Source organism: Ambystoma mexicanum, chromosome 6q (assembly GCF_040938575.1).
Source record: "Ambystoma mexicanum isolate Mex_15411 chromosome 6q, UKY_AmexF1_1, whole genome shotgun sequence".
Taxonomy (NCBI): domain Eukaryota; kingdom Metazoa; phylum Chordata; class Amphibia; order Caudata; family Ambystomatidae; genus Ambystoma; species Ambystoma mexicanum.
In genome coordinates, this window is record NC_090937.1 from 1,345,094,571 (window position 1) to 1,345,109,102 (window position 14,532).

General features: G+C 44.8%; 1 protein-coding gene across 2 annotated transcripts in view; it reads right to left on the reverse strand.

Moving 5' to 3' along the window:
- The window catches only part of TMEM128 (transmembrane protein 128), a 150,617-nt gene that overhangs the window by 71,960 nt on the left and 64,125 nt on the right, over positions 1–14,532 (reverse strand). For both annotated transcript variants that reach the window (XM_069631962.1, XM_069631963.1), the window contains exon 4: positions 12,080–12,180. In XM_069631962.1, the coding sequence (XP_069488063.1) occupies positions 12,081–12,180 (100 nt within the window). In that variant the 3' untranslated portion in view covers position 12,080. The remainder of the gene's footprint in view (positions 1–12,079; positions 12,181–14,532) is intronic.

Here is a 14,532-nt window from a genome sequence, read left to right on the forward strand (position 1 = left end):
GTGCGAAGAGCCGGTAAGCTTTTGTCTTTCAGATGCCGGAATGCAGCGCAAGGCGTTGGTGACAGCCGCTGGACCAGGTAAGAGATGCGCTGCCACTGAAGACCGTAGTGCTAACCTGTTCTTTCTTTGTCTTTATAGGTGCTGCTGAAGACTGGATTCCAGGATGGTAAGCCTTTGTTCCCTTAGGCACAGGATCAGAAGACATAGTGAGCGTTCTGCTGCAGAGAATGCAGAATAACGCAAAGCAAGATTCATCCATCAGGTGTGGTTTAAATAGCCTCCTGTAGTGCTTAAGTGTCTCCTTCCATGGCCTCGCCTAGGTAAGAAAAGAGTTCCTGCTTTCCAGAAGAGTTCCAGTGTTCTGAATCTAGGGAGTGGCTCCTGCCCCACCCAACAGGAAAAGTAGTCCCAAACAGAAGAGGATCAGGGGCTCAACTGGCAGGTAAGTAAGCAGCATGGTCTGCTGCAGGTAAGTCCACCCAAGCATTATGAGCCCGGCGCTTCCAGCGCTGGGACTGGGCATATTTATGAGCCTGGTGCCAGGACAGGGTCCAAAAGGTCCCAATTGGGACTGGCCGGCACCCAGAACCGGGGTTATGGGTCTGCTTCCAAGGGAGTTGGGTAAGTCCTGACCCTTTGGAAGCAGAGATCATGACAATACCTGGGACGTGTTCCACAAATCTGGCATGCCCAGTTGCAAGAGACATGTCTTCACATGTGCAGGCCACTTTAAAGATTTCCCCCTTCAAGGTTCATAACATGAGACAGAGCATTCCTATATTTCTCTAACCAGTCTATGTTCCATACCCTAGGCCTAGAACAGTATCGGTTTGAGTGAAATCCGAGAAGATACCCTACTGTTACCAAGTTCTAGGTGGACCAGAGCCGATGGGGTTGACACAGGCAAGAGCAATAGTTTCTTCAAAATTAATTTTCCCAAATAGTCCTCTCTCAGGTGTTAGCGTGACCCCACAGTTCAGAGCCATACATAGACGTCGGTATGGCTTCTTTGGGGGAGTAACTCCAAGGCTGGAGAGATTGCACATTGGCCATGTTTAACAAAAAAAGACAAAATTCCACCACAGTATTTAGTGAAGGAGCATGCCGATTTGGCTACCTGTGGCTCCTAGCTGCCAGAGTCCTCAAAAAGCACTCAAAGATATTCGAAATTAGTGACTTGTTCAATAACAGAATCACATACACTAATTGTTAATAATCTTCTTTTGATGTATAGTGACCTAAAGACCATCACTTTACATTGTGTGATGTTTGAAGACAGCTGCAATAACTGCATTTAGTATCAAAAATAGAGCGCGCTCCAGACCATGGGCTGTGGTGGCCAAGACAACAGCATCATCCACGTAAAAGAGGGCGGGTATTTATCTACATCCATCCTGGAGAAATCCTGGCACTCACTCATCAGTGCATCAATGATTTCTTGTATGTAGACATTAAATATAGCTGCCAAGGGGTTTATAGTCAAAAAGTCGAATCCAATAATGTCGAAAGTCAAAAAGTCGAAAACAAAAAGTCGAAAACAAAAATGTCGAATTTTTTTTTTTGGTTGCTTTTTTTTCGAAATGGGGGGGTCCCCCCCCCAACCCCCCTTTTTTAATTTTTTTTTTGTTTTACCCCTTTTTTTTTACCCCCGGAGCCCAAAAAAAATATATAAATAAAAAAAATAAAAATTCGACATTTTTGTTTTCGACTTTTTGGATTCGACATTTTTGTAATTCGACATTATTGGTTCGACATTATGACTAGACACCCTGCCAAGGTACAGCCCTGTCTTAATCTAACATTGACCCCAACCTCCTGTGTCTGCTTCCCCACCCACCCGAAATCTAACAGTCGCTTTATTGGCAGAGTGTAAAGAGTGTATAATGGCAACCAAATCAATTGGGGCACCATGCTACACAGAATGTTCCACAATAGCTCTCTTGAGATGGTATCAAAAGCCGTTTTTAGATCCAGGAAGACCACAAAGAGGTACAATTTCTTTAAGATGATATATTAAGTAATGATCAAGAAAAGGATGAAACAGTAATCTAGTGTACCTCTATTTGGTCTGAACCCAGCCTGGAGGTAACCAACTACTCCTTCTCGATCTACCCACTCCTGGAGATATTTAAGGATACGTGTCCCAAAGATCTTATCAACACCGTCCAAAGGAGAAATAGGGTGGCAGTTGGCTGGGGAGTCTTTACCACCCTTTTTTATAGATGGGTACGATTGTCGCCCTGCGGCAGGAGGCTGGTATCACACTACTACGCAAGATAGCATTAAACAGCCTACACAGCACCGGAGCCCCATCACAACCTCATCCTTGAAAAGGTTTACAGGAATCGAATCAGGGCGAGTCGCTTTGTGGTCTAAGGTATTGAGTGTATCCACCACCTCACAGACAGAATAAAAAGCTAGCTGGGGCTAATGGTATGTAGACTGCCACACTAGGTAAGATTGAAAAATGGGTTCGCCATTTAAACTCACCAATGTTACATTGCAAGTCTCTATCCCCATTTAATTCCTTATCAGTAACCAACTTCCAAAAGGAGCAGGTATCCGTTGCTTGCAGGGCACCATATTGCCTGTCCCTTTGTTCAACCACAAACTCTCCTTTTCTTCCCAGTTAGCTCTTCATATTTTAGCCTTAGTGCACGTAGAACAGATTTATCGATCCCCAGTGGGCTATTTATACAAGACGCAATCTACCTTTTGACACTGACAGGCATCCAACCTACCTTGGAGAGGGAATTATTTTTGTACTTCACATATGGGGAGAGACACAAGGGGAGTTACATTTTTTTTGAGTTTTTCAAATTCACACAGTACTTTGCTATCACTGGAGTCTATATCACAGATATTGGTCAAAATGGAGGCATACATGGTTGACTTTTGGAGCCCCATTTCAACAAGTTAACCCATCTAACCCCCTTTCGAGCATGGCCAGTTAGTAACATCGGCTGGTTAACATGATGTTCCCTAATCCTCCTCCCCCCCCTACCGTGATTTCTGCTACTAGGGGGCAATGGTCACTCTCTGGTCTATCACAGATTGAAAAAAATCACTAATCCTGGCCGGATCAGTTCCTGATATTAATATATAATCAATCAGGGAGCATCCATTAACACTGCAGCAAGTATTTTTTGCAAGCTGGTCGCTTTCAAAGTGGCCATTAAAGGCCCTTAGATTCAATTTGAACAAAATACACACCGACTGTTAGGTAAGATTTTCATAGTAATGATAAATCTTCCTGACCTGCGTCAACCCCAAAACTTTCTGCTGGACTGGTGGATTATTTTTCCCTATACCTCAATGAGTGGGATTGTTTTTCCACACTCAAGAGTTTTTTACTCTTTTTATGGGTGTCATTTTTAAGACAATCCATAGTGACTTTTAAAAGTTATCCTCTTTAACAATGTTTTGGCAATAGGTGCCTAGTGTTGTTGGGTTGCCCTAGGGGCTCCCCTTTTAACTTTCTCTGGCTAACCTTTTGAGAACTACAGTTCCCAAGGGTAGCAAGGATAATTGGATCCCTTTTACAATGTATATGGTGAAAGCAGCACACCCCAACTTATATGGAGTGCTAGGGATATTCAATATATCCCCTTTCACACTAAAACTGCAACAATTCTGTTACAGAGACAAAAGCTTACCTTTAATGGCTGGTGGCAGTGATACATTTTATTAATTTGGTGCACCTTTACCGCATGCTGAGTGCACAGCCCTGTTAAAGGCACCCATGGGTGCTCATTTTACCAAAATGGCCCCATCTTGTTTTTTCGCCATTTTAGTGTTCCTTGTACTTTCTTGTTCCTTCCCTGACATCCAGGGCGGGAAATTTCTTTGTGTGATTTTTATTTTCGGCGGGACTCTTGTGGACTCCCTGCCCAGGCTCCAGAGTGCCTGAAGGTAGGAAGCGAGGGAGGAGTCCAAAACTCTGCAGCCCTCTGTCTTCCAGCCGGGTGCGAGATTCCAGCTTAAACTGGAAGGCTAGCTGTCCTGAAAGGATTACCAACCACCCCGTTTCCACCCACCCCCAAGTTTGAATGTTGCAAGGCTGTTTGATTGGCTTGGTTTCTGCATAACAGTCTGATCTTGGAAGCTGAAGAGGTAGCCGACCACTGGAACCAAAACCGAAGAGGATGATGATGGAAAAGCGTCTGAGACGATTTCCAGCTTCCAATCGACCTGCAAACTCTGAAAGCGACGACCTCGACCCAGAGCCTGGTGAGATCCACTAGACTCAGGAAAACCTGCATCTTGCTGCGGCCTTGCAGGGCTCCAATACCCCAACACTGGGACCTCGAGCCATTGTGCGGTTCACGGCTTTCCGAATTCCGAATCTCACTGAGATTTTGTGGGCGTCCTGCTGGATCTCCAGAGACACGAATCAAGTCCAAGAAGTCCCCTCACCATAGTGCTGGATGTTTGTAATGACGAGAATCCGACCAGCGATATTCTGCCTTCTTCTGTGCTGCTGAAAAGGCACCAACTCCACAGAGCCGCACCCAGTTGCGAAGAAAACCTTGTCTAGAGCCTTCCCCGTTGATCCCTGCTGAAAAGTCTCTTCCAAGGTCCCGTTTGCAGTCACCATGACGAGGAATCCATTGACAAGGTTTTTGGCTGTGGATCCTGAAGTTCTCCTGCTGCAAAATCTTCTGTGCTGAGGCTGGGGGATTTGTTTACCTTAGGTCTCTTGTGATTCCTGCGTAGTTTTGGGGTGTTTTCTGTGATTGGGAGTCCTCTCGTCCAGTTCACGCAGGCCCACTGCTGGAATCCCCCTCGGGGGTCTTCTGTGAAGCCCCTGAACCCTCAACTAAATAAGTAAAATACTTAGCTGTTTAAACAATCTTTCATGGGAACTCTGGCTTTTGCTACTTAAGAACCTATCCTGACACTGCCTGTTGGACACTAGACCCTAGTGACCCCCCTTCTACCACTGTGAACACTCAGGCTCCAAGAATAAGGGACAGAATTTGAAAGGATTGGGCCTTTTGCCTAGAAAAGAGAATACATGTTTAAAAGTTACTTACTTGTAAAAGAGTTGGTTGGTAACTGTAAATCATAGTGAACAGTTACAAACGTTATTACTTACCTTAGAAATGTTCTGCCATTCTGAAAAGTAGAAATAACGTTATTTTACACACCTGTGAATGGTTGCGCCTCTTCCCAAAAGTAATTCCCGTTAGGATAAATGTATGAGTGTCCCCAACTGTGTCTTGCTTTCCCTGACTTGCGTTGAGCCTGTCCAGAATAAGTCTGCATTATATTTTACCTACCTAGAATAACTTTGAGTCATTCTTAAAGTGTAACACTGGGTTTTCTTTCCCTGGTCTGTTTTAGACAGACACATAAAGATTCTTAGGTTTAACACCTGCCTTTTAAGTTGCTTATAGCTCCTGTAAAAAGTGTATAGGTTTTACTTACCTTTAGTAGAACTGTATTAGCCTAAAATAAGTTAAGAGTTATTACTTCCCTTAGTCTGTGAACTGAAAAGCAATTGTAATTGAATATTGCACCCCAAGGTCCAACTACCCTAGAATAATTCAACAAAGGTAGCAGGCGCCCCTCTCTCGGGAGAACAAGGCATGATAACCTGTTCAGTGGTTGTTAACCACATTGAGAGTTCGCAGCCATCTGCTTTTTGCTCACTGTACCTTTCACAGATGGGAAATATCCATTTGCATATCAGTCTTTGTCCTGCCCACATGGGCAGTCCAGCACCAAAATGCTATGGCAATTCCTCTCTGAACAAGAGTACCAACAGCAACCCCATACACGTGTTTCAGCCTTGTTGGGCATCAACAGTGAGGTTAATAGCTGTTATCCTGAATCAGAGTTATATGTGTATACTCTTCCTAGGATTTGTGTTTCACTAGATCAGAAAAGTATACTGTCCAGTTGCTATTACTATGTGATTTCTTGCTGAGCGTCACGGTACAACTGATAGGGTCTACTACCCTGGTATTACTAAAAGTAATTAAAAGTATCTATTGGTTTTGACTTCCCTAGAATTCATGTTAGGTGTTCCAAATTAGGTTATATGCTTTAGTCTGTGTACCATCAAGCATTGTGTTGTTTTTCTATAGTGTGTTTATATGATCTATGATCGTACCTATTTGCCGCAAGATTTATCTGGGCCTACTTGTATTAACATAAACCATTTATTTATACAATACATAGTGTTTCAGTGTTATTTGGACCATTTGTATTACAATTTCATTTATACTGATTCTACAGCCCCCTCTCCCTCCTAAAATAAGCCTAGTTGCTCTGTCTACGCTACCCTGAACTCAGGTGGTACAACCTTATACTAAGAGTGGGGTCTTCTACTGCCTCAGTTGAATGGCTTTACTAAGCCCTTAGTTGGACTTCATAAAAACTGTCCTAACACCAATTCTATAGCAAGACGATGCACACAGAGGGGAGGGGTGACAATAAGAGATGGAATATCCCAAGCCTCATCTTGATCATCCCAGAAACCTATAATATCATTGTGGAGTTCTAACTAGAGAATAAAATCCCCTACCGCAACAATACAATGATGGCATTGCAAGGACAAGCTCATGGCTTCAGCAAGTTTCTGGAGACAAGCCAAAGTCATCAATCACTACGAAGGCCTATTGTACAAATTAAATAGACATACCACATTGTCCTCAGCCATTCATAACTTTAACAGTTGTACATCCAGTGACCAGAATCAACAACCTCTACCTTCCACCCAAGGGTGACATCAACCCAAATGAATAACCCAACACTGGGCCTACTGCGAAGCCCCTTTGAAGCCGCAACATGGAAAGACTGGTAGCCCTGAATACCAACTGGTTCAAAGGCCCAAGTTTCCAGTAGAGCCACAATGATCTCTAATAAATGCACACCAATCAGAGTCAGCCAGCAGTCTTTTCACCCCTGCCATATTCCATGAGAGAAATGTACACACCCTACTGGCTGCTCGAGAATTGGCAGCCTGCCCCCCCCCCCGCCCCCTCAGCCAGTCCTGCTTGTCTAAGTCAACATCAGGGTAACCATGTCTAGTGGGGTTGCCAACATGAGTGGCTAGAGATCTTACAGGGTTGGACATTTTCCTACTATTTACCAAGGGTAGCTGATCTGGGGCAGTCAACAAAGCACTAAGAAATTCACCAGATCTTAGTTCAATTAAAGTCCCCACCGGGGGATATATTCGAAAGTGAATTGACAGAAGACCAACTACCAATTCCTGAGATACCAAAGAGACTTTAATAAAGTAAAAACCAGAGTTAGGAATAGCGCCTTAGAGCACTTGACAATATAATTTCTAATGATCGAGAGACAGCCCTTTGTGTGACGAATCCAAAAAATAAATTTGTTCTTCAGGGCTTCTAAATTCTCAAACTCATTAGGAGCAAGTTTGGGCACATTGACCATCATAAAGAAGGGGCCTCTTTCTAATCCCCCTCTCCGGTTTAGGTCATTGTGGTTTAGCTGCTTCAGATGTTCAGTTGTCTCCCCAACTTTAATAAAATTTGGGCCCAATAGAGGCGGGCAAAAGGGTGCTCCATGTGCACCAGTGGCAATTGCATTTTCTCCCAATGGTGTTCGTCCGTTTGCCCATTGGTCATATAGAGCACTCGGCCGCCATGACTTGGGTGCTGGTGCCGAAGAAGGAAGTACACAAACCACCTACAGGCTTAATGGAAACAGGTCTATTGTATTGACTATTACTTTTGGTCAATGAAATAATTAGCCCCTTCAATTCTTTGAGTTTCCCCAATACACGCTTCAAATGGCTATCAATGGTATTGATAATTATGTCCTAGAATGAAGAAAGGCTACTTTCTAACTTTCTAATTGACATAATACCTTGCTATTGTCTACCTAGGGCCCAAATCAGAAGGGCATGTCTGTGTACCCGTAGTTTGGGTACCCAGTTTCTTTTTTTCTGTAAGAGGGCACCCCACAAGATTTACAACACCTTGTAAGGGTTACTTTCTTCCACTGGGGTTTAACACAACAGACCCCATTTAAAACAGAAGTGGCACTAGGGGATGCAAGGGATTCAAAGTGATTATGTAACAGGCAAGTTTCTACATATCCAGCTGCCAACTCAACCTGGCTTGTGATTGGAGGGGGGGAATGGGGAAATGGGGATCAGCCCTAGTAGCTACAGTGGCAGTTCAGAGGCAGGGGTATACAATTCCACAATGTTTGGAACCAACGTTCCCATTCCTGTTTCATCACCCAGATGATTTACCCTAAAGACAAAACTTCTGCATCCACTCTGTAATAGGGGCCAATTCAAACAGCGCCAAATGATCTTTCCTTGTTATAGAAGGTCTAGACTTCAGACTCCCCTGTATTTTCCCCTTTGTCACAACCGGATCACAGAAGGAAATCAAGTCATCTCTTTCTGCAGCCACACAATTAGAGGCAGAGTTCGATGGAGCTTTCATGTTGCTCAAACCCAGCGATATCGATGTTCGGTTCTCCACAGAAGTTACAGCCTTGGAGCTTGGGAGGCTTACTGGAGCATCAATATCATATAGGAAGTCCCATAACCGTTTTTTCCAACCAAAGCACCTGGCAACAGCCACTAATATTCTGAGCGTCCCACTCCGTGTCGTGAAGAAAAGAAAAAAAGTCAAGCTTCCTAGCTTTCATGTTTATGGCTTACCGGACCTGGTATGACTATTTGGAGCCAGTTCTGGAAATCAAGGAAGTCAATTGATCTTCTACAAATACCTTCGATAATCCACACTTTGCGCAGAGTTTGAAGAGGCTCTGGCGCTCCTCCTTCTCCTCAGACATGGTTGAAAGGCGTGAAGTGGGCCCAAGGCCGGGCCATTCCGAAACTTCGATGGACGAGCCGACGGTGGATGAAGATCTTCGCTAGCAGCGGTTCCCCCGCTGTCCGTAGCAGTACTTTGGTTAAAAATGATAAGCACAAATTGGTCAATGGTATGCATTGCACCAAAACAGCCTGGACAAAAATAGCTTGGACAGCAACGTGAGAACTCCCAACACTGACGCATGCTGTAAGAATCTGAAGATGGCCACCAGAGGTGGAGCTTAGCGGGACGACTGTCATTGGATGGGCCGGTATGACTCGGAGTACAGCAGAGCGATTGCTTTAAAGGAGAAAGTAAAACCTTTTTTTACTTTTACTGATGATTCCCAGTCTGACAGGGAATATTCATGAGCATGTGCCTCCATGTCAGACCCCATGCTGGAGAAACAATTATGTAGCATAAGTAACGTATTTTCCTTTGTATATTCACCAAATTTTGATTTCTTAGATCATATTTTATCACAACGCACACAAGCATGTACTTCCTTTTGTATGCGATTATTGTTTTATAAAACATGTGATTTAGAAAATAATATGTTGATGTAATGTTGCTACAGTGAGGAGACTTGTAAATTTAAAGGGGAACATGGACTATTTTCTTGCATAACACCTATTGTTGAACGTGTTTCTACTTCTATTCTATTCTTATTTGTTTTCCCTCCTACATGTACATATGATATTACCTTTGAAATACTTTAAATAGATTTACCAGAATCGGGTACTTTCCCTGCAATGAAGTATTGTAATTATTTACTAATACATGAAATCCAAGCCATTTGTATAACGTTAAATATTTTTATTTTAAGGTGTATACGTTGATAAGTATTACAAATGTTCCAGACTTGCACTGAAGGTTTGCATCAGCTTGGTTTACTCACCTGCCAAGCATACAACTCTTTATGATTTATTGCTTTTACATTCAGGGTTCCCGACCCTCTCCTTCCTGTTTCTGTATCTACCCGGTTGCTTCCACGAACCTCTTGGGAAACCTGCGTACACATTTGGTTCTTTGACGCAGGTACCAGCGTTTACCATCCAGGGGTGTCCCTTCTCGGTGCTCCGGTAGCAATTGGGTGACCAGCGGGGGCTACAGCGGCTCTACAGAGGTCTTCCCGGTTGCGCCTTCCCCTGGTCTCTTGGCTTGTCGGGTCCGAGAGCTCCTAAAGGATTCGCTTGGCATAGGCCCGAGTAGTCCTCTCAGGCACTCCTGTTCCTTCGGTCACAGCTCCCAGTTACGATTGTGTCTTCCCCTCCGGTACATGGCTCCTGCTGTTCCTCCTGAGAGGATCGTTCTCCCTCTCTCTCTGGCATCCCAACTGAGATCAAATCAACAATATCCTGCGTGGGAATGTTGTACTACTTTGGGCCAATCACTGGCCTTGAGAAGCTAGACCATTCACAATGGTTCCCGAACGGGATCCATGGGCTCCCGGTCAACATCTTCACAGAACTGATTTCCAAACCATATTCATGATACTTAGTGCTTTATGGGCAGTCTTGTCAGGTATGTTGGATTGACTAAATTGACAACAAAACACATTTGCTCTATCTAACGAGGGGGAAGGTAGACTTATGTTTGGAGAAGGGGTTGGGTGTAATAACGCAGGGTATACCGCATCCCTAAACCTATAGAGGGATTCCTTCCCCATGTGATCCTCCCTCGGTGCACCACCCACAGGGATACTATTGTTATTGTACTGTGGACACACCGCCCGGGCCCCATGGGAACTGTCTCCCCATAGAGAAAACGTGGTTACAAATATAAACAAACTGCCTTTTAAATATAGGGCTCTGCCCTTTAACTTAAGCACTCCTTCCCTAACCAGGCAAGATTTGTTTCATTATTCTTTAAGTTCAGTCCACATGCAAGAACCTTGTAATTGGTATAGGAATTGTTAAAAGTCTCAGCCTAGCCTAAGCGTAGGAAAAGGGCGATGAGGACAGCCCAAGAAGAATGTCCAACAGCTAAACCGAAGACTGGAGCACACGAAAAGGGTACAGGACAGACTGTATATACAGATATGGTCCAAATATTGCAGCAGAACGTCATGAAAGTGAAAAATCACCCAGCAACAGGTACGTAAACCTATAGGAATTCCAGCGCAATTGAGGAAGAGTCCGGGTCTCCCCTAGAAATATGAATTCACTCGTAGCCTGGTCTAAGCCAGCTCTCCAATCAGACAGAATGGACATCGTAAAAAAGTGGTTGGCCAATTAGATTGGGCCTAAAAAACGACAGTTTCCCCCACACAATACTTGCATTGGCCTCTCTAGTGTCAGGACCCGTCTAAATCCATCCAAACCAAAACTGAAGGTCTAGGGCTGGGCTAGGAGTGAACCAATGTTTGTACAATGGCCTATTTATGCTGCCTTGTGGTTTCCACAAATAAGGAGTCACCCCCAAAATCAACATGGCAAAGAGCAGGACATTAGTAACTCAATGGCTATCAAAGATATACTTTGGACTAATAATGCAGTAAAATCGCCTGAACTCCCAATGAGCCTAAACTAAATTACAGATGCCACCAGGCATGAGAATGTGGCCCCAAATTGCAGCACTATTGCCTCCTACTGTCAGACCAAGCATTGTTTATTGTATTCATTCATGCGTTATGTGTACCATTTTTACTGTATACAGTACTACGAGTGCATCTGAACGTTTGGAGGAGCATTAGTCCAAGGCACCACTGAGGGGAAGCTCAATGATCTGTCCAAAAGTGTAAAGAATTGTATCTAACAAGTTGAAGTGCATCCCAAACAGTGAGGAACTGGGGTCATGTAATCATTAACAAACGTTTATTACTAACATACATAATACATATTTATGAAGTAATTCAATGCCGCATATACTCTTTGGGTCATCTTGAAGGAATAAGAAATGTATTCAAAAAGATTTTTGACAGACCTACCAATGGATAACAGGCAACAAATGAAATCAAAGAAAATCAGTCAGGTCACAAACATCCATTTCATTCATACTACAAAAGGACAATTTAAAATAACATATACATTCCTTAGGCTTGCAATACATGATTTATATAAATAGGGGATTAAAAAAGAGACCACACATTGCTAGTAATAATAATTTAGCAAACTTATTTCAAATTAACTTATTTCAGATGACCAACACGTTTCAACGTACTATTCCTCAAGCCTTATGAAGAATTGACACTATTCATGACGGTATACCCTATCACCAGTGTAAACAAAATGTAATAGCAAATAAAAGCAATTGAAAAATACTATTACCTTATCCGAGTAGTGATACCAGCATGACTACACCCATAAACTGAGTAAAGAGCAACAATGGAGTGAGAAACGACCACACTGGCCAGAAAGCAATGTTGTAGCTGTAAAAGTGGCAAAAAAAAAGATTATCCATGTTGATTGTGTTAGAAATGTGTCGGGTACATCAAGTTAGGCAAATTCAGTTATGACATGATGCTAAATGTACTACTTGAAAAAGACGTGCACACAAATGCTTTAGACTGGTATAATGGCACCAATCAATGGCAACAAAACAAACACCAAACACAATTGAAATAATATAATAAAATTAAAAACTCAAACAAAATGAGAGGCAATTATTATCGTAACATAAACCATCATGAAATCAATGCAAGTGCTACAGGGACTTGTGAAAAATAATGCACACTGAAGTAATAACAGTGCAGAAAACACGTGGTCTTGTGTTCTAAAACATACTGTATGGTTAATGAGAGGGACATTTGTACAGATGGCTCTTTATTAATTAGCCGATTCAGCAATCTGGCGAACACATCCCTTCCAGTATTTATGGGAAGATTTATCGCCTTCCAATATGCAGTTTATCATTTCGCGCACAAGTCCGGACAAGTGTAGCTTTGGCAGCCCAGGATCGAAATAAGACTGGATGAGCAGGAGCTAAAAACAACTCCTGTTTATCCAGCATTACTCTATGGACAGGAGCTACCACTGGGAAACAAGGAACTAGTACAGATCATTTAGCAAATATAACTTCCACAAAAGATGTAAACATCATTTTATGATCTCTTATGCTTTAAATGTTGTAGAGATGTGTGCTAATGTTTGTTTTTCCACTATGCCAAATGTATAGAGTAAAAAATCATATAGATATGTTTGTTCGGCATCAGTTGGCCTGGGAAGCCAAAGGCAGCTCCTGGTAGCTGTTGGTGTGAAGTTAACCAGGCTCTTCTTGCTTATAAGCAGGAGCTAAATACCTCCCAGCTCCCCTCAATTTCCGAACTTTCCAGCCCTTTCAAGCACATAAGCATTGAGGTTCTGGTTGGTCTCTGTGACAGTGGTAGTTGCGGACTTCGGCACTCAGTCTACTCTGATAGATTGGCTACAGAATGCCCAAACCAGTGGGCCCATCTTCCAACTGGTGAACGCCTCATTAACTCAGTGAGTCCAAAATCAAATGGATCCCATGTTCTGAACCAGGCCTTGCTAATTCTTAAAAATCCCACTAGACAGAGATCCAAGGTGGCCACCAGAGGGATGACACCGTGCTGGAGGTGCTCCCTACCGCCTTCAATAAAAGGTGGAAAAAGACGCAATAAAACCCCTCCTAGTCCAACTGCCGGCTCCGTCCCCCTGGCTGTGTTGGAGCCAGTGAGTGCAGTTGTGGCCCCCGGTGGAGAGACGCTGCCAGCGCAATCACGAAGCTGGGCAGAGCGGGAAGCCTGACGGAGGTGCGGCGAGCCCCAGGGTGGGCAGACACCGGCGGCAAAGGAGGAGCGAGTGCCACTGCGGCCTAGGGGGGATCCTTCCCGAGCAGGCACTGTCGGAATTGGAGCTCAATGCTGGGGAGTGAGTGTGAATGTGCGGCGGGTGAGCCTGCAGCCCAGAGATAGCCGTGACCAAGAGGAGCGGGACTGAGGCGGCCCGTCAGGGCTCAGACCGGTTCAATCCACCCAGGTCCAGTGATCTGCCTGCAGTGTAGAGGGGGCAAGGTCTGGACCGCTTGAGAGGGGAGACTCGGCCCCTTCCAGACGAGCCAGGGGGGAGCCAGAGCCTGCAGCCGGAGCACTGTCATTGCCGTCTGGCAGGAGAGGAGAGGCCGGGGGGCCTGGCCCGTGACTGCCGGTGGAGCCTAACGTCCCTGCGCTGAACCGCGGAGGACGGGCTGGGCTGAAGTCTGCTTCGCCGGGAGTGGCTGCAACGGAGGAACTGCAGGAGCAGCGTCAGAGAATCCGGAGTCCTGAGGAACCGGAAAGAGGAACCCAGGGTCTGGGGAGTGCCACTAATGGGGAGCCTCTTCACGCACCCTAATCAACGATCCATACAGTGAGCGACCAACAAGTCTGCTTGTTGACACGCCTGGGCCACTGAGTTCCCATTCCTAGCCGGACACCATCATATGTTGTGACCGGGGGCTGAGGAGGACCTACCCCGGGCCAAATCAGTACCTGCAAGGCATTGGAAGGGTGGCCTGACCCGCAAGCCAGGGCTCGGGCCTGGAGCATAGCCCGATTGTGGGGCCAACACGGTGTGAGCAATACCCCCCTCGCGGTGCCCCCCCCACAGGGACAGGATCCCAAATGCCACACTGTTGGCCCACAAAAAACTGACGCCCTTCCCGGAACGGTAGGCCCAAGGGTGGCACATGAGGACAACAAGAGGCTAGCGAAAGAGGGACGCACTGTCCTGTGGGGTCTGGAATGTGTCCCCTATCGGCCCCTGGGCCCAGGAGGAACAGC